The following is a 25,772-nucleotide window of genomic DNA, read 5'->3' as shown; positions in this document are numbered from 1 at the left end:
AATTTCAAAATTGTCATCTCTCTGATGTTTTAAATAAATGCAGGCAGTTGTCTGAGCCATATATCTACCCTAGCCAAAATATTGTTCATTCCAAGTGGATTTGCTCCATTATAAATTGTCTACAGATAATTTAAAAAGTGACAGTGTTTCTTAAATTATCTTATCAAGCTCTTTAAATATTGAAATGCATCAAATATTAATGCTTGGCAATTCACGGTATCCTTAGTCCTGGTTACTGCAGTATTCTGATCAGCATTAGAGCCATGTTCTGCCAGCCCTAGGATCTGAAGAGGTAGTACTAGCTAAGAGAAGGGTCATGTCCACTGCCCCCATGGGTGCTTGGCTCCAGGGGTTTTCTTTGCAGGAGGGAAATGTGGAATTCCAAAGAGCTAGGATGGTTTCAGCAGGAGTGGAGCAAAAAAGTCAGCAGGCACAAGCAGAGCCAGGAGCAAACATACAATGATGCATGCACTATCTAAGTATGCTGCTGATTGCATGTGTGGTCTCCAAAGTCCTGCAGTGCAGGTCTGGGTTGAGCTGATATCAGCAGACTCCTCCAATCGCTGCCACAGAAGCCCAGTTCTCGTGGACTTTTCAGTTCCAGTCTGGCCATAGAACCCTCAAGTGTCTCAAGTTACATGCAAATTGGAGGCCATGTGGCTGTTTCTGAATTTAGGAATATCACAGGGACCAGGCTGCTGTGATCCTCATCTCTTCAGCCTCAGAGGCGGCTCTGTCAGAAGGCAGGAAAGTGTGAGATGAAAAGAAACACTGCATGCGGATTTTACATGTCAGGGATGGAGAAGCTAAACCTGTAGAAACCTGAGTCCAAATGAACACAGCTGGTATCAGACCAGCTCCTCCTTCTCTTCCAGCAGAAATCTCAGAACAAAATTCAAGTCTTCTCTTTTGGAAGCCAAGGAGAAGGTCCGATTTAGTTGACTGAAGCGTCTCATTTGGAAAAGTTGATATGCCATTTTGCATGCACATTCCCAGTGGTGTACAGTGAAAGGGAGCTGGGGAGATGAGGCAGGCTCCCTGACTTCTGTATTTACCATTCCCATCCAGGAACCAGGAGTTTTCAGGACTTGTCCAACAGCATGTTGTCTGCATGGCAGATTGCCCCAAACTCCAATCCCTAGTGCTGCCACAAGGCTTGCAGCCAGGCAGATAAATTGGCAGGGGATCAGCAAGAGGGTTTTGATGGACTCCCTCTTTCCTTACTCCCACCCCACCTCAGCCCACCATGTGGTACTGGAGATTCAGCAAAATCAACATGTTCTTCTGGAACATTTCAACTTTGACTAATCAGGAGAGTTTCTGACAGAAAAATGTTCCACTGGAAAATTTCTGACCAGCACTAATTAGCATTTTTTCTATTAGCTTTGTCCTGAAGGCAGAGTAATTTATGCCTTGGTGAAATAAACAATCACTTAATGATCACTAAGGATTGGACACTCCCCAAGTTTCAGGTGTATTTGCTTACCCTAAACAGAAAAAGTCTTATTCACTTGCAAAGCTTTACATACTTAACACAAGGAAAGAATGGCTGCCTGACTTTCTTGTGCTTTATCTGGGCACAGGCCCAACTGCATTTCAATCACTTTGCTTTAAAAAAAGGGGGTATAGTGGATTTTCACTTGCAGTGCAGTAAGGTTCAAGCAACATTAGAGAAAAGCCGTGTATGTGGAATGAGAGATGGGCCATGCTCAAAGAGTTTGTAAGACAGTCACAAAAAACAACAGGAAGACAGAAAATGACCCAGGTGCCCTAGGAGTTCAGATTTCCTTGCTATTCCTCTGCCATATGACTATATCCTAAACTGAGTTTCTCACTGAATCACAGGATAATTTAAGTTATGAGGAACCTCTGGAGGTCCAGCCCCTGCTCAAAGCTGGGCTGACTTCCACATTAGATCAGGTTGCTCAGAGCTGCATCCAGCTTTCATAGCACGTAAAGCTACATAAATGCACCTGAGCAGCACATGTAAACGTGTTGAAGACGTCAGTTGCAATCTGCCCCTCCGCCCTTTCTCCCCAGCAAGCCTTTATTTTGGAACCCTGTACAAACAAAATGCAGAATAACAAGTCCCTGGCGGTCTTTGGGAAACGGCTGCGAATGCTGGGCATATGGTGCAGCTTTTGCTGCAGTGAGAATACAACTACAGGGTCTCCCAGGAAAGCAGGCAGCTATATTTAAATCACTTTTGCGAAATTCACATTGATATTCATAAAAGACACTTCAACACCTCTTTGGTGGCTTGAAACTGCAGCACACAGCATGGGAAAGAGCACTAATGGCTCTGAAGACCAAGGCCCCATTTCGTGTCAAGGCTACAGCATTGACTGTGACAGGCAGAGGACGGACAACACAAAAAAACAACCTCCTGGAACAAAATCCTGGAGATGCAGTACCTAGTTGCTGAGTGAAAGGCTGGAGAGGATTTTCCCCAGGAGGGTGTGCAGCCCTGGGAGGGGACCGGGGTGGATGGGGAATCCCCGTAGGGGAACCAGGCCTCAGCAAACGAAGCCCGACCACCCTCGTCTGGCGCAGGCACCAGTCCTGATCCCAGGCCTGCACTCACCAGCACTTCTGCAAATCTGTCTGTTGCCAGGCCAAGCAGAGCTGCTGATGTCCTCCACGTGTCTCACCACCAAAGGTGGTCTTTCTCCCTCTGTCCTGCTTGTTTTGGGGAGGAGGAGACAAGTTAGTGGGCACAAAGGTCAATGGTGTTTTATTTCCATCTCCCTGTGGCCCACTCAGTGCTTGGCAACACCGCTGCCTATTTTTTCTTTAGCTTTAGGAAAATGTCTTTCACCTTATCACCCACATGTACTGATACAAACTTTACCTCTCCCAGCAGGGACACATGGAAAAGCTCTCGATGGAAAAGATGAGAAGCTCTTTGGCCACTCTGTGTAGGGACTAGAGTTCAAAGACGGTGGTGTCACTCATCCACAGGGTGACATGCGTCGGCTGTGCAGAAGGGCAGATCAAAGCCAGAAAACAGCCTACCCCCTTGGCCTTGTGGTTACCAAAACTCTGAGTGCAGCATTATCATGTTATTCTCAAAGCCACATACATTTTTCTTCAGTTACGCACACCTGTGGTTTTCAACATTTCCTTCGTGGAAGGGAAGACACATGCAATGAATTGAAGCAACAGTCTTGCTTTCCTTAGCCCATTTTGGTTAGCCCTAAGACTTCTTAGGAGCAATACATGGAAGTCAAGAGACCTGTGAAGCAGAAATACACTCACACGTTAGTGCCAAATCTTGTTTGTTTTTTATGCTGCTTTGTGGCAGCTTCATGTCCATATCTGGACAACCTAGTAAAGCATAGAAATAAAATCACATTAATAACTCCAGCGAAGTCAAAAGTATTATTCAATATTTAAAATTAAGCAGGAATTTAAATGCATTGCTGAATCATTTTCTTATTTGTACTAGAGCATAGACCTCCTGAGTCACCAAGCCTGTCTAACAGGCAACAGCGGCATATATTCCCATTCAAGCACCCTCCTGGGATGAGCTTGGCTCCTGCTCTTGAAAGGCTGAAGAAACCCCAGGGCAGATTTCCAGAAGGGATTTTTCTCCTTCCTTTACTTCCCACCACCCCAAACGACAGGCACCAGTCATTCGGCTGGCATGCTAGAAACCGGAGGGTCCCCTTCATACTTACTCATCTTTTGCAAGTGATTCCTTTTGCTGCCTGTTTCATGCTTCCATGGGCCTTCTGCTTGCTCTGGGATGCAGGGGTGTGCTCCCAGGGCAGCTGCCTTTGTTCTGGATGCTAGGTAGATGCTGGAGACTTCCCAGGATACCCATCTATACACACACACACACACACACACCCTCCAATTTCTGAGACACCAAACAGCAGGAGTCAAATACGCCATTTGAAGCGGCATCTCTAATCGGGCAATTTGTAACATAATAATGAAATAATGTAGTTTATCATTAATTGTAGAGGTGGAGCTGATGAGCCCTTAAAAAAATTTATTCTGCCAAGTGTTCAACAGATGTTTAGGAAAAATCTCAAACAGTCAAGGTCATTTGTGTGTGAGAAAATACAAGGAATTTCTTTCTCCTGCAATGAATCAAAACCACCAAGTTTGAGGATGACATTTTCAATGCAAGTGGCCTGAGTATGGACACCTATATTCAGCCTTAGATACCTAAGTGCCTGAATATGTCTTTCACTAGTTTTCTTTCATCCAAGGAGACCAGTCTGAAGCAATTGATTAGGTCCCCAATATCTTCTTTACTCCCAGCTGCCGCTATAACATACAATAACATTGACATATACTTAGTCTTGCCCTTTCACTGGAGCCCTTAACATTCCCATTTGCACAGCAGAGATAACAAAGGGCAGAGTTAAGGTTAATTATACGACTACTTTCCTGACCTGTGACACAGGGCTCCCTGTGCACATTTTTGTCCTTTATCAGCTCTTTCTGAAACTGAAACCTAGGAAGTATGGAAGGTAGGAAGGAGAATAAGGAGTGATTTATTCATAAATACATCTGCAAGGAGCTTCCAAACTGCAGCTTCCATTCTTCAGTGTTTCAGGCATGTCCCACGGTGGCTACTGTAATATCAGAGGAATGCTTACTCCTGCTACTGCTGCTAATCTGGGAACAGTCACGTGGCTCTTCTATAATCTCTCTCTCTCCCCCCCCCCCCAAAAAATTTGACTCTTAACCTTCCCTCACTGCAGACATGATGTATATTGCCTTGGCATGCTTCCAAGTAGCAAACATGCAAAACCCTGACCTATAAGGAAAGCAAAGGGGGAAAAAAAGTTATATTTCTGGAATAAAATGATATGACCCTGCAGGAAAGGGAGAATAGAAATCTGCCTTGGTCATTTCTGTTTGCCCTCACCTAGGAATTACTTTGGAAAAAACAGCAAAATGTTACTCTGAGGAGAAGGAAAAAAAGAAAAGGTGTTCTGAAGCGTAAATAAAAAAAAAGGGAGCTGGCAGAAAAGATAATTATTTATTTATTTTCACTCATTTATATGTCAGATGAAGCTGAAAGCTGCCAGATAGCTTCTTTTCGACAGCTTGAAGTTACTGTTGGGAACAGATCCATGTATGGAAGCAAAAGCAGAAAAGCATAGATAAGCTGAGATCCAGCTATGCAAACCATCTTTAGAGACACTTAAAGGACAAGCACCCCAGCTCCTTTCTTTCTGGTAAATTTAGAGACACTATCATATGAGGGCTTTTTTCCATTCTGCTTTACCCACAACTGCTGAGACTCGTCTGGGGTAAGTGAAAAGCAATTCAAGAATTTCTTGGGAACACCTAGGTGTTCAGTTAGACTGACATCCTGAGAAAAGACGTAAATCTGGGGCTATGGGATGACTCCAATAGCTGGATAGCGGTTAAGCTCTCTGAGTAAGGAACATGACATATAACAGCTTTGCCGCTGGAGGGACAGAAACTTTCCAAGTGTCTGAAAAAGGCAAGAGAAAAATGTTGGAAAACAAGCGTTTTCTCACTCACGAACTGGATTTACAGGCTGACTGATGTTAGAGCTTCAGCGGACAGAGGGGCAGGAGGGATCAGTGGTGTTTCCATTGTCTGAGTCTTTTTGTGTTTCTATTTAGAAAAATTCATAAAAATAGTCAAAGGTTTTTTCTTCTCTGGTCTGTCCTACTTTTGTTTTGAGAAACATGTCTCATTTGGGTTGAGCCGACTGGATGTTAGGAAGAGCTTCTTGTAAACGACTGTTGTTTTTCTTGGCACTTGAAGGCAGTTTCTCAATGTTTCTCTGTAGATTTGAGGTTGATTACATCCTGTGCAATGATTTTTGGTACAGTTTTAGCTGCCATTACAGTGTTGTGAAAGTCGACCCCAGCGAAAACAGCTGTGTGCTATTGTGAATATTTCCAAAGCACTGAAGTAAGAGCTCTCCTTCAAACTAGCACTGAAATGTGTTAGCTCTGTGAACTGGGCACTGTCAAAAAAGCAGAATATACCCTTGGCAGAAAGGCTTTCTCAACAGAAGTGTTTTGTTAAAAAGAACACAAAAAAAGCTTTTTGTAGCCTTGGCTTAAAATCTTGTTGGTTTGTGGTGGTACAGTTAAACATGAGCTTTTTCTTTAAATGCTACAGAATGGCTTTTGGGTAACAGTTCATGTGCTTTCAGGTGTTATAATATGGTATTCATACTCCCAATGCAAAGTGCTAGGTAAAGCTTTCTCATTTTTCAGCTGGTTAATAGACTGGAAAAAACATTAGAGCAGGTGAAGTGAAATTATACAGAAAGAACTGAAAATTATATCAGGAATATGACTGAAATTGTAGGAGATTTCCAGAGATATGAAGGATGATTGTAAAGGGAAATTACTAGATTGCAAATGTCATAAACATTTCTATTCATGAATGAAAATGCTTTCCCTTGTCATTACATAAGAAGAACATAATGGAAGCGTTTGCTTGTAACTCCATAGTAGAGTCTGCAGTCAAGAGGGCCTGTGCGCATGGCCCTCGTTTCCCTTTATTTAGCTAGCATTTCCATGGATAGTCCCACATTCCTCGTTTTTATACTTACTGAAATACAAATCTTCTCTTTGTTTGGTTTCCTCTCAAGTGCTGAGAAGAAAATACTCAAAATTAAGCTGCAGCTGAAATTTGTCTGTGCCAGGCAAACTTTGATTTTTTTGACAAGTACCTTTTAAATGCATATCACCTGTCTATAGAAATGCTAGTGCAGAAATTAATCTTTAAATAATTGGGGTCAATAGATAGCTTTTTAATTGCTATTGAGTCATTAACAAATAAACCTTTTTGCTGGTTTTGCTATGAAAAAACACTTTTGCATTTCACACTTACCCAGATTGCTTCTATATTCTGTTGGATACAGTTCTGTTTTATAGGTTGCTGTGAGCCTGCTGATACATAAAAGCTTTTCCCCCATTTTTCCTTTTTTTTTTTTTTCCCCCCCATCTCTTCAAGTCTATGTGCTTCCCTTTCCCCAGAGACAAAGACTAGCTGATGTGCATGGTCCCTCAGCAAGGCGTTACCCAACAGTTGTGCCGGGCAGGTTGGGAAGAGGATGGCAGGATGGAGCTGGAAAAGCTGGGACCTATTTAATTTGATCTACCCATTTGGCCCAGGGGCTGGGGCAGTGTGGCCTAATAGACAAAGCCCTGGCGGCAGGAGTCATCACTTGGTTCCCAGCCCCAGCGCAGACCTGCCCAGGGACCTTGTGAATGACCCATCCTTTGTGCTCTCCTCCTTCCCTCCCTCTATCAGAAGCATTTTCAGGCAGGCTATGTTATCACTAATGTTTATTATTATTATCAGTATACTAGCTATTATTAATATTTACTATTGATTAGTCATGGGTATTGCTAGTGTTTGTTTGGTCCCTTGTGCAAAGCTGATGGGATCTCATTCAGAGACCCTAGACATGAATATAAATAGACATATAAAGTATTAGCAATAGTATCACTAACATGTCTTTTATAAGTGACTAGTCATTATGAGTGCTGTAGTCTCCGAGCATCCACCCCGAGGTCCTCCCACGCACCATTCTTTGCTAGAGTGCAGGGAGGAGAGGGGGAAGGGGGAGCTCTGCTCTTTCAGACAGAGCTAGGCTGCCGAGCTGAGTGGGGCAGCACAAAACCCAGGAGTCGAGTAACAAGGGCAAAGCTGAGCTCAGTGCTTATTCTTGCTATCCAGGGACAAGGGTAAAGCTGCCCTCATCCTGGTGGCACTTGGAGCAAGCAAGAATATGTTGTGTGTCTCATGCAAGAAGCCAAAGGCACACAGGACTTCTAGGCGCACTGGTGGTTTGTGTTCCCAACTCCTGGCGGCTTTCAAAAAAAAAACCAACACACTTGGTTTTCAGACATCAGGTCTGAAGAAGTCTTTGCACCAGACATCCACAACTGGTCCCTGAATTCAGACTTTCCTGTGAGAAGGGAAAGCCGTGTTTGTCGTTTACAGTGCGCCCAAGAAGAGAGAGTCCTCAAAATAAACCACACAGAGGAGATCTACACTGTGAAGTCGCTCAGTGAGGATTTAGCAAACTGGTTCTGGCTTGAAGTAAGCCCACTGTACATTCTCCTCCTTCACACAACTTCAATATTTTTCTGGTGATTCCTGAAGGACGGAGTCTGTACACCATCTCTGTCTTTTCTCTAATAAGTCAGAAGATTGGAGCAGATTCTGGGGACACATTGACAGACTGATCCACTTCTCCGGCCAGATAGATTTTATTGCCTATGTTCCAGAGAAATGGGCTTTATGTGACGGCTCTGCCTGTTCCCAGCCTAGAAACCTGCAGACCCATTTGCCAGTTCAAATCTGGTTTGCCCAAGGAATTGAGGCCTGAAGAATATGATGCTCAAAAAAAATCTGAAATTGGGCAGCTGTCTTCTTTGGTTTTCTTGTTCCCAAAACATCATCTTCCTATTCTTGTCTCTCCTCCTTCAGGTTAAGGGACAATAATCTATCTGGGGAAGGTTTCACCAGAGGACTCACAAAGACAGGCAGTTTTCTAGAAGGAACGGCATTTTAGGAAAAGTTTGCGTTTGCAGGCTGCAAGCACTACATGTAAATACTGCAGCATGTACCATGGCGCTCACTGTTTGCAATCTCATGCGTAGCAGCACAAATATGTCCAGTATCTTCTATGCACATGTGTCCATAATCCTTTTGAATAAGAGTAGAACTTCAGGTGGGAAGTGAAAATAGCCTGTGTTTTAGAGAAGCTGCGTTGCCATTTTTGTTTCACTGTGTTAAACTCTGGGCCATCCACCCTCACAAACTTTTTCTTTATGAAAATTTTGTGCATAATAACTGACTGCACAGCATGGAGAGATGAGTCAATACCCCTCTATGGCCTCAGCTGGTCTAAATCCAGCTGTCATTTTTGGTCACTTACAGACATGAACTACTCCTGAATTTCCATCCCATGATACAAAAGTTGCCTTTAATGCCAAGCTGCAGTCTAGCTCTTATAACATAGCTCTGGATGATACTAAGTTTTCAGGTACTCAGCATCTCACTAGCAAACTGAACTATGGTATTGCTGAATTGTGCTCACATGGGAGGAATCCCGGAGCTGGGGTTTGCAGACAAGGCATTCAGCAAATGGAGAAAGCCTCTTTACAAATGCAGGAAAAAATAATCTGAATTCAGAGCTGCATGCCCCTGAACTAAAAAGCTCAGTTTTAGAGGTGCCCAGGATGTTTGCCCTAAGCAGTCAGCAAGATGTGCCAGCAGGCTGGCTAGGGACATGGCTGCAGAGATCTCCTGCTGTTCCAGTGTGCTTCAGACGGACTCCAGCCATGAGCCTCACTCTTCCCACCCACCATCTGCTGATCTGCGCTGCTATGGGAAGAGGCAACAACATGACAGCTTTAAGCAGTGGTGGTGTTTTCTGCCAATTTACAGGTAAAGCAGGCAATTTATGAGTTGACATTCATTTTGGAGTTGATCCTTTAAGAAATGCAGTATTATTCATGGGGGAAAAGCATAGCAACAATACAGTAAATCTGGACGTCTTCAAAACTCAGTTTATTCTTATCTAGGGCTCCAACCGTCAGTGTGATCTAATCATAAATGTATTCTTATTGCATGGGGTCACTGCAGGGCAAAGCTGAAGTTGTTTTGATTTCCATACTTAAACATATTTGGATTTCTTTTATATTTAATGCTGAACTTCCTCCTGAGTTGGGGATGTTTGTTTTTAGGATCTTTCCCAAATCCTTGGAATGCTGAACTCTGATGTTGCTAACATAAAATGCAGGTTTCTGTTTGTGATCTCTCTAGCTGAGCCTTTTCCAGAGACGTGAGATGAACAGAGGAGAGGAGAGGAGAGGAGAGGAGAGGAGAGGAGAGGAGAGGAGAGGAGAGGAGAGGAGAGGAGAGGAGAGGAGAGGAGGCACACATTTCACTCTGGAAAACTCTGCATCAGTTTACTTATGCAGAAAGGCGGGCATAGATAGAAGGAAGATACTCACAGAACTGGGATTCTGGAAAATCTTAGGATTTGGGTAAAGGTACAGTGGGAAGACCTATGCCCCAGAGTAGTCTGGGTTCCACTCAGCTTAAAAATTACTAATGACTTGTCTGTAAATACCCAAGGAGGACAAATGCTCAGGAACTTCTTCTGCCAAGGAGTGCTGTTTGGGTATAGATTTTCCCCTACCAGGCTGGGAGATTCAGTGCTTGGGTTGTTTTACTCCACATGGGAATAATACTATATTGAATAGTGTGTAAAAAGCCTTTTTCCTACCCTCAGTCTCCCAGTGCTTTCAAGCTCCTCATCTTGTGCAGGATGAGTTTCACCAGAAGTTTTGTCCCTGGGATGTTTTCCAGGTTATCCCACAGACCATGGCATGCCCTGGAGGTTGCAGACTAATCCCGCATGACACCACCACACACCATTTCCTGCTCTTCCAGAGAGTTGTCCTTCCTTTCATAGAAACACCAAATTGCCTTTTCTTTCCCTCTTATATAAGCAAAACCAGGAAACTAGAGGAAAACATGAAAATGGAAAAATAACAAAACATGGAAAGTGCAGGAATGTGGCCTGCAAAACTGTTGCTGCCTTTCTATCCTCCCACCAAGGCTTCCTTGAGTCTCTGTTGGAAACTTCTGCACATGAAATGTTCCATTTTTGCTTTCTTCTCTATTTTGAGGTGTATTGGACACCCTTCTGTTGCAACATGGCCAGAATGGGGTTGTGGTCTCCTCTTCATTATCTAGATGGGTCCCTGCAGACTGCCTGGACAGCAATGTGCAAGGAGACAAATGACATGCCACCATCCTGGGCTACCTGTACAGCCCCTAACCCACTGGGACATGGGCTACAATCTTTTGATGCAATCTACCTGAAAATGCTCCTCCAGGCAGCTAGGTCTCCCAGGCTACAGGGAGATCTCACTGAGATGCTGAGTTTTATCTATAATGTTCAACAAGCATTAGGAAGCAAGGGACAGGACATGAGCTTAATGAAGGTGATGGAGGGGCCTGGCCCACAGTGACTTGGGCAGGGCTTTAGCATGTCAGGCCTCAGGCAGAAGCCTGAAGAGTCCTGAAGCAGCCGAGGGGATGTGCTTGTCCACCTGCGGCAGCTCTGACCACTCTCAGGCTTTCCACAGGGGCCTAGGGCTTGATGGACCAGTCTTATCTCTTGCCCTACAATCTCCTCACCCTTCCAGATCAGCTTGCTTTGATGCCTGTTTCCAAAAGTAGCAACCATGCATCAAGGTTTAGGCTTTAGTGTGGGAATAGGGAGCCTACCTCTTTGAAACAGCCCCCTCCCATGCTGATTCCCAGCATCAGCAATTGCCATATCCACACACCGGAACAAGGAAGCAAAACAAAAGGTGACATCTGCTTTCCCAGTATCTAATTCTGCTCATTGCTTTTGCTGCAGTTTGGCAAGCATGATATTAGAAATACCCCATGTTATCTCTCTGGCTTACAGAAAGGCTCCAAGCAGAGATCTTGTGCTTCTGCCCTAGATGCGACAATAAACATTTGGATTTGCTGCTAGCATGTTGAGACTGCCAACATGTACACAGTAAAACTAAACCCTTCCTGTGGCCACAGACCACAACATGCTAGTGATCAGTGGTACTATCCTGTTATTTAGTGAGTCATTGTCATTGCTGAGAAATACACGCAGTCGAATAAGTTGCTAACAATAACACTGGATGTGAGAGACAAGTGGTTTTTTTACTCTGGTGTAACTTATTCCATATGGTCCTTTAGAGCATGTTAAATGTTAAGTCACTTTGGCCTGCCAACTATTATTTCAAGATGACCTCCTGGATTTAGCCTGCTTTTCAGAGCATAGCTATTTGAAGCAAGGCTCTGAAAGCATCTCCTGTCCAGGATAAATGCCCAGTTCAGGAGCGAGACAGATGTTCTGGATTGCCCTACCTTTTAGCTGGATAAGTAGGTCTCCATTTTTATTGATTGTCCAGAATAGTGATGTTTACTGCTGCTCTGCTGCCTGCTGTGACACCTTTCAGATCTAAGCCACACGTTATACCAATGTTCTGGCACAGGGTAGAAGCCATATCCATGAGGAGCTAATATAGGTTTAACTTCTAGCACTTACCTCCCATGTGTGTTTTTCCAAGTTGCTGATCAGCCAAATCTTTGTGGAAACCTTCTAGCAGGTTTTCCAAATCTTCTTGGTAGTGTTAATTCATGGGCAAAACACTGCAAAAAGAGAGATATGCAGCTGTGAAAGGTGTCCTCGTTGCACTCTCTGGCTACATTACTCAAAGATTTAACACAATGAGCTCCAGCACCACAGTGGACCCTTGTGTGATGTCCTGCACTTGTGTTCCTGCCATGTTCTGTACTGGGCCTAGTCCACAGCAGAGCTTGGAAAACAAATGCATTAAAAAGTTTCTCTCGTTTTGAAATACATTTTGCCACTGGTTATGGCAAATAGATGCTCCGAGAAGCATCTTTCTCAATAACTAAGGGATTTGCTTTTTGGCTTGACTTGATTTGATCCGAAGTGAATTTCTGACAACAAGAGTAACCAATACTTAGAGCATTTTAGAGCCCTGCGGATAACCTCATCCTTCCCCTGATGTGTGACAGTGTCTCCAACTTAACCTAGACAAAACAGTTAATCTTGAAGGTTCTCTGCTGTGAGAGTGTATGAGGATTTCTATGATCTTGTGGAGGAGAACAGTGTGTACAAAGCATGCACATTTTATTATTGGAGAAGAGAAAACTTTGTACTGCCTGCCATTGAAAATCTGGTTAGTGATTTGTCATGATTTGTCTGTTCAGCTACCAATCATTGGGTAAGATTCAGGACAAATCATGAGTATTTTAGAAAAGTAAGTCACTCCCTTTCTAGACACTTGAGAATCTCCATTATAAATCACCAAAGACCCACCTGAGGATCCATAATTCAGTGACAGTCCTTGCATTTTTAGAGGCTGGGGCAAGCCTGTCTAAGTGTGCACCTTGCTTCATGTGTGCCTGGAAGGTGCCTTAATGTGTTAAAATACCTGAAGATGTACCTCCACAATAATGCACTAGAAAACTTTTGGCCCTTGACCCTTAATTTCAATGTTCTTACCTTAAAAATAACCAGGCAGGCTATTTTTAAGCATGCTTTGATGCACAGACCTAGAGGAATGCTGCAAAACAGCACAAGTTTGTAAGCATTACAAGCTGTGCTACTACTCATGTTTTCTAGACATTTTCTGTCCCTGTTGATAAAAACATAGCCGATTTTAACATTCTTCTCTTTGAAACAGACAGTCTGATTATCTTAAACGTGCCTTGATGTATGCAGCCTACGGAAAATTACAGAACAAGACAAGTTTGAAGACTCTAACCTTAATAAAGCTGATGTTTTGCCAGCACAAACTCCCTGCCTTCAACCTGAGTTGTGACTTCATTTCTTGTCTTTGGAGTGGATTTTATTTGACGCATGTCCTTCCTCTTGTGGCTGTGACTTGTGCAGAGACTTCACTTTACCTAGTTCTTTCCCCCCAAAACCATCTGCAGGAAGGCACTGCAGTGAGTCGGGCTCTTTGAAGAGCTGGAGGTGTGCTGAACGTGGCAGATGTGTGTGGCCTGATTGAATTCAGGTACAGCCACGCGCACGTGTAGCTCATTTGTCGCATGGTTCCCTGTATTAGTCCTCAGCTATTGAACTCCTACGATGCCAATGTCTACACTTCAGATCCTCTGTAGAGTCAGTCAGCAGAAATGGGGACTTGAAAGACAGAGTCAGGCTGTCAAGGAAGGGAAGGGCGGTGTGGTTAGGTAGTACCCTTCAGGCGTTTCCTCACCAGTCAAAGGGAGACAGCTCTCATCAATCCCAAAGCATACCACATCCCTCTGGACCATGAAGGCAAGCTGGACACAAGAAAGGTGGAAACAGCAGATTTATTGTCCTGCTTCAAAGTGCCATAATTAAGCACAGGGCTGACCAACAGCCCAATCAGTCTACAGTATGTCACTTGCTTTACCTTATAGTCTGGTTTTGCCCCTTTTATTCTTCCCAGGTTCTGCTTCTTTAACAAGTCTCTCTCTGCCCAGACAAGCCATTCACCTGTATTTACTTTTCTCTCACTGACCCCAGGTTTCTTGACTTTATATACTTACTTGGTATTCACGATATGGTTGCCTTGGTAATTGCTACCTCAGTCAGCAATTAAACTAGTACACTGCTTTTGTTATATGCAATGTTTCTTGTTTCTACCATTTTTCATGCTGCTGTCTCGTTAGTGTAACTACTGGCCAGAGATGGTCAGCTGCATATACATTACTCCTCTTCTTATGATCTGCAGGTTCTGGTAGCTTCTCATACCGTTACTTCATGTTGTATCTTATATAGCCATAAGTCAGGGTTAACCAAAGACATTATTTTGTCTTTGCTATGGGGAGTGCCCATGTGTGCCCTTGTGCTGTTGTCTCATCAATGTTGTGGTTTGTTCAGGGCAGGCCATTTGTCTGCACACCTCAACTTGCAGTTCACAATGGGACAGGCTCCCAGCAGGGCAAGTGAGAGGGACTGCCATGGCAAGACGAATGTTTCCAACACAAGCTTTCCTGTGCCACCAGCTCCTGAGGGCATTTGAGTAAGCTTCAAGGTCCTTATGGCTGAGCATGAAAAACTCATGGAAGAGATTGCTAAGTGAGTTAAATGGCTAGGAGCCTGGAACAAACCTTGACAGGACAAAACCCAAGTGGGATATATCATGGGCTTCGGAGCAGCAACAAGCTCTCTTCCCCAGTGTCCCACTGGATAAATGGCTCATTCGCCCAGGAAATTAGCCACCAGCCTGGAACCAAGGTTGGTCTGCTCCCAGGTTGCATGAGCTTGGATAGCATTGCTGCCTAGATCTCCTCTCCCAGTGTGACCTAATTTCCAGTGCTCTGACTGTTTTCCTACACCAAATCTTTGTCCAAAGCATAAAGGCAGGTTTTCTTTTCTTTCACCCTACTAACCACAACAGTGGTTTTCTTTTTATGATGCGCTGAATGTCTCCTGATTGTTCATCTCTCAGATACATCTTCCTGATGAAATTATGTTGACAGCTAGGTCACCTACACCTGATCTGAACTCAACAGAGGTTTGCTCAACCTGATCTTAAGATCTTTCTGTGACACAGACTTCTCCCTCTCTGCAGACAATCCAGCTGCCTACACCATTACTCTCATGGCTATAGAAAACTTTTCCTTGTGTCAAACTTCAGTCTCCCTGCCTGTAGTTTAACCTCCTCACTTCTTATCTTATTGACAGTAGGAGTGGGAAACATCTATTCTTTCAGATTTGCGAGGATATATGTCTTCTCTTGACTTGACAGTCTGCATTCCTGCAATGTTTCCTCTTGAATCATGTCTTCTAGACCTCTCACTTCTCTTATTTCTTCTTATTGGTGGCTCTGCAGCTGTTGCCTGCCTTTCTGATGCCACTGGTCATGTAAATACAGCTGTTAACTCTGGAGCCTACTGATGGCGAATAAAATGCCAGATACTGTTAACAGCCCTGGCACAAATACCAAAATACCACACTGGTGTCTTGAGGTGCAGGGGCTAGAAACTTTCTTAGTTACTGAGGTGCACATGGAAGGGAGCTGAGTGAAAGAGGAAAGCCTGTATTCCCATCAGCCCTGCTGAGACACTGGTCTACTAAACATACAGCTGCCTACACACCAGTGGACTGGTTCTACTACCAGATCTCGGCTCTCTCCCCATACAGTCATGCCTTCCCAGCCCTGCCATTCCTTCCATACCTGCCACTGCACTGTCTGCACTGCTAGAGCAGGAGGTGCAGCTGCAGCCAGGCAATGCTTGAATCCCCAAGTCCCTGCTCTGCCCTGTCTCCTTGATGTCCAGCCTACACACATATAAACACCACAGCAGCCCATGTTCCTAGACTGACAGCTACACTCAGGAAATTGTCTCCCCTGCTGAAGAGATGGGAGCACTCACAGAAGAACAGCAGTTCATTTGAATAAGCAGAAACACAGAGGGAAGAAGTCAGAGCTTGCACAATCTGCATTAGGAAACATCTGCACGCACACACACACACACCCCCATGTCCCTCCTGCACATACAAACACAGGGATACAGCCTCAGAACCTAAAGTTTTGCCAGAAGCTGGGAGCAGCTTCCCATAAGAGCAGAAGATTTTTATGAGACTTGAGGATTTCTAACCACGAGGCAGGTGACAAAGGAACATCTTCAATCGTTTTAAAGCATCATCACAATCCAAAAAGCTGCGAAAAAGCCATTCAGCTTAGAGCAGCTTTCAAACAGGCCATGTTTGAAATTCCAGGGGGGGAACAGACTGGCACGTGACAGCACGGGGAATTTGAAAGGAGAATCCGGTCTCACAAACAGTGCAGTTTCATTTCTCCAAAACCTCCAGCAAAAAAACCAAACCCATAACCATTAAGTAATCTGGAAGTTAAATCTGGTTTTCTTATGTTTGTCTCTTTTCTGGTTAAATTCTTTTTACATGCAGGGCTTCAATTACAATGTTTAGGACATGCAGCATTGGTTACTGCCTCACCACTGCTTGAGTGTGCCACACAGAGAAGACAAGCATTTTTGGTCTATACATCTTCAGAAGTGCAAATAGAGCAAACTGTGCCAAAATAGCAAGATCTGTGTGTGCACCAGTGGGAGTCTCTGTCCATTGGCCTCATGCCTAAGCTGTGGGGAGAAAACGGAACTGGGATAAGAACCGTGCTGCTGCCTCAGCTGTTCCAGGGACAGAGTCAGCCAGGAGCAAGGGCACATGCCTTCTCCAAGGTGCCTTGGGGAAGACTGAGGAGCACAGAAATTCCCAGCCCCATGGGTTCTTGTGGCCTAAAATTGACTGCTGCATGCTGATAACAGCAGACATCATGTTCCTTGGCTCCACTCTATCCCCAGGACTCAGGAGATAATCTCTGGTAGAGCCGGTCAGTGCGGGAGGGACACCTAGCCAGGCAAGGCCACTTGGAGGTGAAACAAGGCAGAGCTGGGGCAGAGGTTGGTAAATTCAAAGCAGCAAGGAGGCAAGGAAGATTTCTCACCACCCTGCAAGGACAGCACAGATTAGAGCCCGTTATAGTGAAGACAAGTTTCTCTTTAAGATAACTCATTTCATATCCTTTTGCCTAATGGGCTTGGTTTTTGCAAGGTGTTCCAGCAGCTTTCTTGACCTGGAATATATAAATAAAATATAAATAAGTTGCTTTATGCAGCTGAGGTCAGTCACTGCTCACTTTTAATAAAAGTCTATTTTCCCTGGAATATCCAGCCTCCCTCATGGCTGGCAAACACATGGTACAGAGGAGGCCAAATTACCTTCACAACCAGGGGCCACAGCCAGAGTCATGCACTGCATCCGATTCACCCTGCATCTTCCACTGATTGCAATGGGAACCTTGCACACAGATCAAATGAGGGATATGGCCTTGTGCGACACCGGAGCTGCTGAGGAAGCATCACAGTCCTCAGTTTGCATGACGCAGCTCCCACATCTTGCCACATTATGATGGTATTTGCACTTTTGTTTTTTCTTAAAGTCCAAGCTCCTGGAGTCATGTCATTACATATCACTATTTCATCTCTCTTATTTTTACAACTTACTTCTGGTTACCAAGTAAACTGGAAAACGTCAGACCTCTAGGTTTCAAAAGCAGAAGGCAAATCCAGAGAACACAACATTTGTTGCTTTTTAATTCTGGATTTGGGGGGATTTTTTGTTTTCCAGCCAAATTTTTTCCAGGCCAGGGCAGCCTTGGGATGGTGGTGAAAAGAGCAGGAGCGTCAAGTGGAGAGTGCTAGTGCCTGCTTGGTTGTAGTGCTGCCCCAGGGCTGGCACACTGCAGCTCCATGGCCCCTTGCAGGACACTCACCTTGAGGCAGCAGAGTCCCTAGGCTATTGCTTTCAACGGGAAATGCATTTCAGTTGACCGTGCATCTGCATTTTTAGTTCCTGTATTCTGCAGTTTTGTAACAGCAAAACAAAGCTCCATTTTCTTTGGTTGGAACAGACGCTAAGGGACAGGCAGTTCAGCAGGGGACATCTGGTCCTTCATTTTCCAGTGACTCAGGCTAGGAACTGGTTTTTGCCTGTGAAATGGGGATGGGAGTGAGATGCTAGTATTAGCATGCACTGCTGTTGAGACAAATGACAGCTGTCAGAAGGCTTTTGAGTTTCTACTCCTTTGAGAAGAGTAAGGAGACAGTTTGCACCTTGTGCATCTCTTACGTTAAACCCAGGCACTGAAGTCATTCTGTGCACATATTGAATTTTTCCTGTATATCTCTGATGACCAGAAAGCAGTTTTTTTCAAAAAGTGACATTCTGAAGCAGAATTTGAAGAGAAGAGAGTGTGGCTTGTTTTGCGGACTAGATGTTCGCAAAATACATGCAGCTCTCCCCATTTCGAAGCTCCCTAAATTCATGTCCAGCTCCTATAACTAGTTCTGCTTTCAACCCCCACATGGCAGGTGGTTTCCAGTGCAAATACTCTTTTGTGTCTGCCATACACAAGCAGTGCTCTGCAAAATTTGGCCAGTCAATGCTTCTTCCAGGAAAACTCTCTCCCAAGCTGTTAAATGCTATGCTCATCAATTAGTGCTCTGGATTTGTTGTCTAAACCTGTATAAAACACAGCATAGATCTTGGGGGGAAAGCTCAAAAGCAGCACAAGCATGTTTTCTCCAGTTACCTCTGTGGGCTCTCAAAGCATTGCAGTGAGAATAAACTATACACTGCCAGTTTTTCACAGGCGTGCCAGAGCATCCCATTGAGCACTGCCTTCTCCCTGGGGTATAGTCTTAGCTCCGTTTTCCAGGGGTAGAAGACACCTTCCACATCCAAGACCTCTGGCTGGCTGATGGACAACTGTCATGTGCTCATACCTTCCTGGCATCATCAGGACTCAGACTGTATCTGCTACTTGGAAACAGCTAAGGAGGCACTACCTGGACAGCTCAAAAAAATGTATGATGTCCAGCACACAGAATTGCCTTTCCTATTTACTGCTGTGTCCCACTCCATCCTCCACATTTCTAAATGCGTGATTTATCTAAACGCTGCCTTAACAGCAAAGGCAGGTTTGAAGGTGACAGTGAAAGTGAATGCTCAAATTGCTGGAAACTATGTTTCTGAGCACCTTTTTTAGAAACGCCCCTCTCAGGGATCTCCAGGTGTCTGCCAAGAACACGCAGAGAAGAGCCAGAGAAGGTTCAGTGAGCGCATGCTCAAGTCTGCTGCAGTGAGGAGCAAAGACAGATGGATGGTAAGCCAGAGGTGACATCCCATCTGCTCCTTCAGGATCTCTCTGGCATCTCCTGAGGGACTCAAGGAAAACCATGACCAGAGGTAACTAACCAATGAGGACTCACTGGTTATCCTCCAGGATTATCTGAACCCACAAAAGCTGGAGCAGAGACCAAAGCATCCCACTCAGGAGATGTTCCAGACAGGGCCAAGAAAGGATGGTAGGACAGCTGCTCGGAAGTGAGCATGCTGTGGCTGAGCTGAAGACTGACCTTGCCCTGACCACTTGTCTCTTTCACAGGGAATATAAGGCAGGAATTTTTCAAGCAAGAAATGCCTGAGGGTTTGTGTCCCCCTTCTCTAAAATGTCCAGGAGCTCAGATGTCTTTTTCCACAAGGCATTGAGCAGAGAATTGGCCTGCACCATTCTGTCCTGTGCTTGAGACTCCACAGTCCACTGACCCCATTCTTGGCAGGGAGGAATTGTCTTTCTGCTCTGCATATGTAGACAATAGCCCGAAACCTCCTCCAGCAACTGCAGAGAGATGCAGGCTGCTGTCGGAGAGAGCTGTGGGTGTGCATGAATGAATGAATGAATGAGCCATTCGTTAGCATTGGCATGAGAATCAACATGATTTTGAGACTACTAATTAGTGGTTGTAAGTGCGTTTGCAATGGTAGGTGTTCGCTTACATGACTGAAAAGAGAGACAGGGAAGGAAAGGTAGCTGAAGCAAACCGCTGCCTCTCCCAGCACAGCCCAGGCTGCAGTCGTGATGAAGCATGGATGTGCCCACACCATGACAAACTTGCTGTGTCAGGACATGAGCAGTCTTGTTGCATTTTTGCCTGGAGCACCAGGCAGAACACAGGAGCATTTGCTCAGCTTGTCCAGCAGATTTCACAGCCCAGGCAGAGATCTGTGCTGTTACAGCTACCACTTCAGCTAGCTTGGCTGAGAAAAAGCAGGGGGAACCATAGCCACTGCAGTGTGGAGCAGTCCTATAACACCGTGTCCATGGTTCAACCCCAGCCAGCAACTAAGCCCCACACAGCCGCTCGCTCACTCCCCCCCCGTGGGATGGGGGAGGGAATCAAAAGGGTAAAAGTGAGAAAACTCGTGGGTTGATATAGAGACAGTTTAATAGGGAAAGCAAAAGCTGCGCATGCAAGCAAAGCAAAGCAAGGAATTCATTCACTCCTTCCCATCGGCAGGCAGGTGTTCAGCCATCTCCAGGAAAGCAGGGCTGCATCATGCATAACAGTTACTTGGTTATCTCCTCTCATCATTTGGGCTCACTGTCTCCCCTACTCCCTGACTTCCACTCTTTCTTTCAGAGCCCAACTCCACCTTTCTCTTGGAGACTGTGAAAGATGAAGGTCTGAATGTGCCTGGAAAGGGGTGTGTGAGTGACTGGGGAGTGGGGGACATCTTCTCCCAGCCTTCCAGACTCATATCCCCCCTAACCAGTCACTTTTCAAGCAGATGAAAGCTGCTCTCAGGTGCAGGTGGGATAATGCTGCATCTCTGCTTCGCCTTTTCTGTCCCAGTGCCATTAAGGCTGGGTGATACAAAGGGTTCATTTGCATGGACTAATGAGCATCACCACAAACACTGACAAACTCTTGTTTTCTTCAGCTCCCCTTAAATGTCACAAAAATCCCTCAGCTGAAGCAACCTTTCTGAGGGTCTCAGCAGGAGGCACTGGGAGACAGGAATACGCACTGCAAGCTGCAGAGAGAGGTGGGCTGGAGGAACTGGGGACGTGCCTGGCTCTTCAGAGAGCAGCTCACCAGTGGATTCCCATTAGCAGAGTTAATGTCTTGGTGCTCCAGAGGAGTTGTGTACCATATTCAGTGAAAAGAGCTGGGGAAGTAGGTCAGCAACATAACTGAGGGAAACAGGGAGCTTTAGGGAGAACTTCATGGCTGACAGCTAATTAAAATCTGAGTTCCACTGCTTACTGTTGCAGTGATTAGATTTCAGTGCACAGGGTGAAAAGCAACAGCAGGGATTGTGTTTGCTGCAACCATGCCAATTTTTTCTGCTCACACTATCCATTTGCCACGCCAGCTTGTGCAGCGCCTTGCGTCCTGCAGCCACTGCCAAACGAAACACCACTGATGATACACATCCACTGCTCCGCTCAGGTCCAGATCAGAGCACAGCACTGTGCATGCTGTACACATTTAGTTGTGGTCATTTTACATCAATGGCCCTGCTGGGAGAATTGAGTCCCATCAAAGTACCACACATGGCTAGATGCAACTTCATCCCTCCTCTGAAGTTTTAAATCAAAAGACGTGAGACAGACAATCAGAGTTAGCTACTGGACACAAAAACATGTTTTTTTCTAAACCGAATTCTTATTTGGAAATGCATTTCATCCCATGTGTAGGCAATAAGCTCTTAAACTGAGACCAAAACTAAATAATATCAATAAAAGCTGCAACACTAATAACAAGTAGCTGGTTTGTTGCTTGGTCAGTCCATCACAGAGTGCTTTACAAAGGAGTTTGGTAACACTGTCCATGTTTTACACCTCATCTTGAAAAGAGAAATTTAGTTTTCCTGCTGAAGGACGTGGTGATGCAAAAATCTTAAAAAAAAAAAAAAAAGGAAAGAAAGGAAGAAAAGCACAAATTAAATCCAAAGGTAAAATTCTGACTTGCTGTCTTGCCAGTGGTGACAAAAATTACAGGCACAGCCAACAAGATAAGAGGGAGAAGGTGTAAGAGGGTGCAGGAGCTAGAATAATGGCTCTGCTTCTCCACAGTTCTTGTTGCACCTGAGGATCTGGGTGTAGAGGGCTACTCAAGGTCGCTGGGTACTGGCAACTACCAGTGTGTGAGTTATTAGCTTTGGTCCTATTTTAAGTTCCTAAAGCCACAGAGTTTTGCCTGGAGGGTGGGACAATGGGTTCATCTGCTCCTTGCTGGATCCAGCGAAGGGTGGAGGAGTCGTTCAGGCATGGTGAAAGGAGAATTGCCCACAGGAAGGACACTTGGGCCAGCCTGAGGTGCAACTTCTGTGCCAGGCTGCTGGCTTCCTGCAGGGCCTCACCAACCCCGATGACCCTCCCATGGGGACAGGAGGCTCTGTGGGTTCAGGGGCTGACCTGGACATAGCCAGATACGGGGGCAGTTCCCAGGAGGGCCCTAGTGACCCATATGCCCCTTGCCTGTCACCCCATGGCCCCTGCTGTTCTCTGCAAACATCACAACATTGGTGATGTGAGAGGGGAGTGAACCTCAACACAGGGCCCCTTGGGGTGCTCCTGGCCTCCTGCCTCCGCATAGCAGCCATGGACAACACTGTGGGGCATGGTGACAGACACAGCAAGGCACTCCTTGCACGCACACACACCCCGCTTCCCTTCTCGCCATCTCTGTCTGGGCTCCCTCCCTCCTGCAGGGTGCAAATGGGGTCGGGCTCACCTGGCAGGCTGCAGGGCGGCCGGGTGCATGCGACGAGCCACAGCGGGCAGGACTGGGAGCTGACCGGACAGGGCAAGCAGGGCTGGGGGCAGGCAGAGCATGGACGGGGACTGTCCCAGGCAGGGCAGGGCAGGGCTGGGGTCAGGCAGGGCAGGGCTGGGGGCTGCCCCAGGCAGGGCGGGCAGGGCTGCTGGGGGTGGGTCCGCAACCAGCCCTGCCGTTCAAAGTCCCTCGCTCCGAGGAGGAAATCGGGAAATATTTCCATCAGCAGCAGCAGCAAGAGGAGGAGGAGGAGAAGGAGGAGGAGGAGGAGGAGGAGGAGGGCTGAAGCTGCCACCGCGGAGGAGGGACGGCGGGTTTCTCCCTGTCCGCGCAGCGCGGCGGAGGGATGCGGAGAGAGGGGAGGCTGCCTGCGGGGAGGGCCGGCTGAGCGCATCCCCGGGGCGCTCTGTGTGTGTGCGCGCTCCCTCCATCCCTCCCTCCCTCCCTCCCTCCCTTCTCCCTCCCTCCCTCTCTCCCTCCCGGCCGCCGCCGCGCCGCGCCGCAGCCGCGCACCGGGGCTCCGCCACCCGCCCCGCGCCCCGCCGAGATGCCCCGCCGCTGCTGAGCCGGCCCCGGCGGCGCCCGCTCCAGCCCCCCCGCCAGGTAGGACCGCGACCGACCGGCCCCCGCCGCGGCCCCAACCCTGCCCAGCGCGACGAGTCCCCCGCCGCCCCGACACTGGTTTCTACACCGGGGTCCCCGGTGCCGGGGGAGGATGGGGGAGGCGGGATGGGGGGCCCGGAGCCGTGTGGGAGCCGATGGGGAGGCGGGGGTAGGATGCTCCCCCCCCCCCCGCCCCCCCCGCCCCGGGAATGCTTTTTGCAACCCAGCCACAGCACCTTTAGGCAGGCGATGGGGCTTGCCCCCCTCCCCCGCCGGCCAACCGCGACATGTCGCGACGGGAGGCGCGTCTGCGGCGAGGGGTTGCCTCCCCGCTACCCCAAGGGCCGGGCATTGCTGGGCAGGTGGGGTCGGGGAGGGGGCTGGAGCAAACCGCCTCTCCCCGGGGGGCTTACGGGCATCTCCCCCCGTGCGCGGCAGCAGAGGTGGGGTGCCTCCGCCCGGCGGGGTGTTCGTGCCTCCAGGCAGTGCTGCTTTTCCTCCAGCCCCAGGGATTTCCGCCTTGAAACAGTTTCCGAGGTGAGTGGTCGGAGGCACCTGCAGCCACGATGAAATTCCCATTTTCATCTCGATCAGTGTGTGTTATTAAGGGCTGGCATTAAGCAGTGCTCATCACGTCGGCTTTGTCTAGGTGGAAGCATGGCTGGGGCTCTTCCGTCATCTCGAGTTTAATTCTTTAATCGTAGCCTTGTTGCTTCCCTCCCCGCCGAGCCATGCTAAGCAACCCCACACTCAGCTCTGTCTCCAAGGCGAAAGCAAACGGCCAAAATGTTGTAGAAATGCAGCAAGCACTAGGGAGAACTGGAGTCTAAAAATGAAAGCTGTAGTAAAACCACAAGGTCACAGGCATGTGGGTGCGAGTGTTTGATTTCAGGGCTCCTCTTTGCTTGCGCTTCGCAGGAAGCTGTTCCTCCAGTCCCAGATGTTGGAAATCCGCGAGTCAGGCAATGGGCATGGGGGCTGAGAGAAGCTGGGGTTCTCTGTGCGCTCTCCTGACACCTGCCTAGACATTCATGTGCTTTTCCTCACCACCACAAAGAGAAGAGGTGCATTCTTATTTAGAAAAGGGAAGGTGGGACACTTGCACGTTGATATGATGAAGGTGGCCGGGAAAAAAAGCTGTGCTGTATGGCTTTGGCTGGGGCAGTGGACATCACCAAAGAAAGGCATTTGTGTTCCCTTGGGTGCATCTGATAAATGTTTCTTTCTCCCCTTTTCCTTCTGATTGGTTCTTCAATAGCAGCTTTGCCCCTTTTCCAGCAGAGGCATTTAGCCCAAATAGGGAAATAATCTAGCATTTCTAGATCCATAACCTACCAGCCAAGCCATGAACCCCACCACCATCTCCCCAGGAAAGTTGATGCATTGCCTGACTCCTTTTATACCCCACTAGCTCTGTTTCTCTGGAGGCATAAACAACTCCTAAACCAGTGCTGGGGAGCCGTGTTGCTCAAAGCTTCCTCTGTACCAGGGTTTGTGTTCAAGATATCTGAGGAGATTGGATGTACTCTTTATGCCTAGCGTCCCTGAATGCCAACACTGAGTAGCACAGTTTTAAGCCAATGAAACTTTGCTTGCTTCTGTCTGCCCCACTTTCACTAAGATTTTTGTGATCCTTTGGCTGCGAATTGCTCCTGAGACTTAAATATTCACTGTCCTGCAGCTGCCCAGGCTGCACCTAGGTTGCTCTCCTGGCGCTGCTGTACACAGCATGGCATGAACTTGGCTCACGTCCTTGCTCTTGAGAGTCTCCACAGTACCTTGCATGATGCCATATAGGCACATTTCTCTGCCTGTTTGGGCCTTTGGTAGTGTCTTGATCTGCTTGAGGCTGTCAGTGTTGCAATTTTCCAGCATTGCGTCTAGGACAGAATTTGGTTTTCTGCTGTGTTTTTGGGAGGATACAGTCCTGCTGGCTTACCTGGGAAAAGCCACTGTTCTCCAGCATCCTAATGAAACTCAGATCCTATAATAAAACCCGGTGTCCCCTGAGGCACAAGCATCACTAGACAACCAACCAACAGGTTGGTCATAGACGACACAAATGGCATGCGATACTGGCTCTCCTTGCAACTGGTACAGTGAACAACCTGGAGCTCTGTTCAAGATCAGGGTGCCGTGATCTGCATGTGCTCCCAGCTCATGGACATTGGTGCCTGCAGCTGTGCAAATCCTGGCTGCACCTGGGTCTGCTGCAGGGTGCTCAGTGTGCTGTGCTGTCAGGACTCTAGCATCCAATATGGGTTGAGCTCACTAACCAGTCTTTCCCTTGTCAAGGGCCTGAGTGGTATCTCTCCTGCTATTTTCAGGAAGCTTGTAGGAACTTGGCTTTCTCCTCTATCTCTATCCCTCTGGTGCTTTTAGCTGAAATTGGGAGAGGGGGGAGTGACGTGAACAGACAGACAGACATGGAAACTGTGATTTCATAT

At 46.9% G+C, this 25,772-nt stretch overlaps 1 protein-coding gene across 2 annotated transcripts in view; it reads left to right on the top strand.

Moving 5' to 3' along the window:
- Window positions 1-5,164: 5,164 nt before the first annotated feature.
- The window catches only part of SLC8A1 (solute carrier family 8 member A1), a 137,206-nt gene continuing 116,598 nt past the window's right edge, over window positions 5,165-25,772 (top strand). The window contains exon 1 of one of the 2 annotated variants that reach the window (XM_075496746.1): window positions 5,165-5,273. In XM_075496746.1, coding sequence (XP_075352861.1) covers window positions 5,221-5,273 — 53 coding nt within the window. In that variant the 5' untranslated portion in view covers window positions 5,165-5,220. Of the gene's footprint in view, window positions 5,274-23,208; window positions 23,326-25,772 lie in introns of those variants that run through there. The other variant, XM_075496747.1, reaches the window with a different exon arrangement.

This window comes from Mycteria americana, chromosome 3 (assembly GCF_035582795.1).
Source record: "Mycteria americana isolate JAX WOST 10 ecotype Jacksonville Zoo and Gardens chromosome 3, USCA_MyAme_1.0, whole genome shotgun sequence".
NCBI lineage: Eukaryota > Metazoa > Chordata > Aves > Ciconiiformes > Ciconiidae > Mycteria > Mycteria americana.
This window is presented reverse-complemented; position numbering and strand designations above follow the sequence as displayed.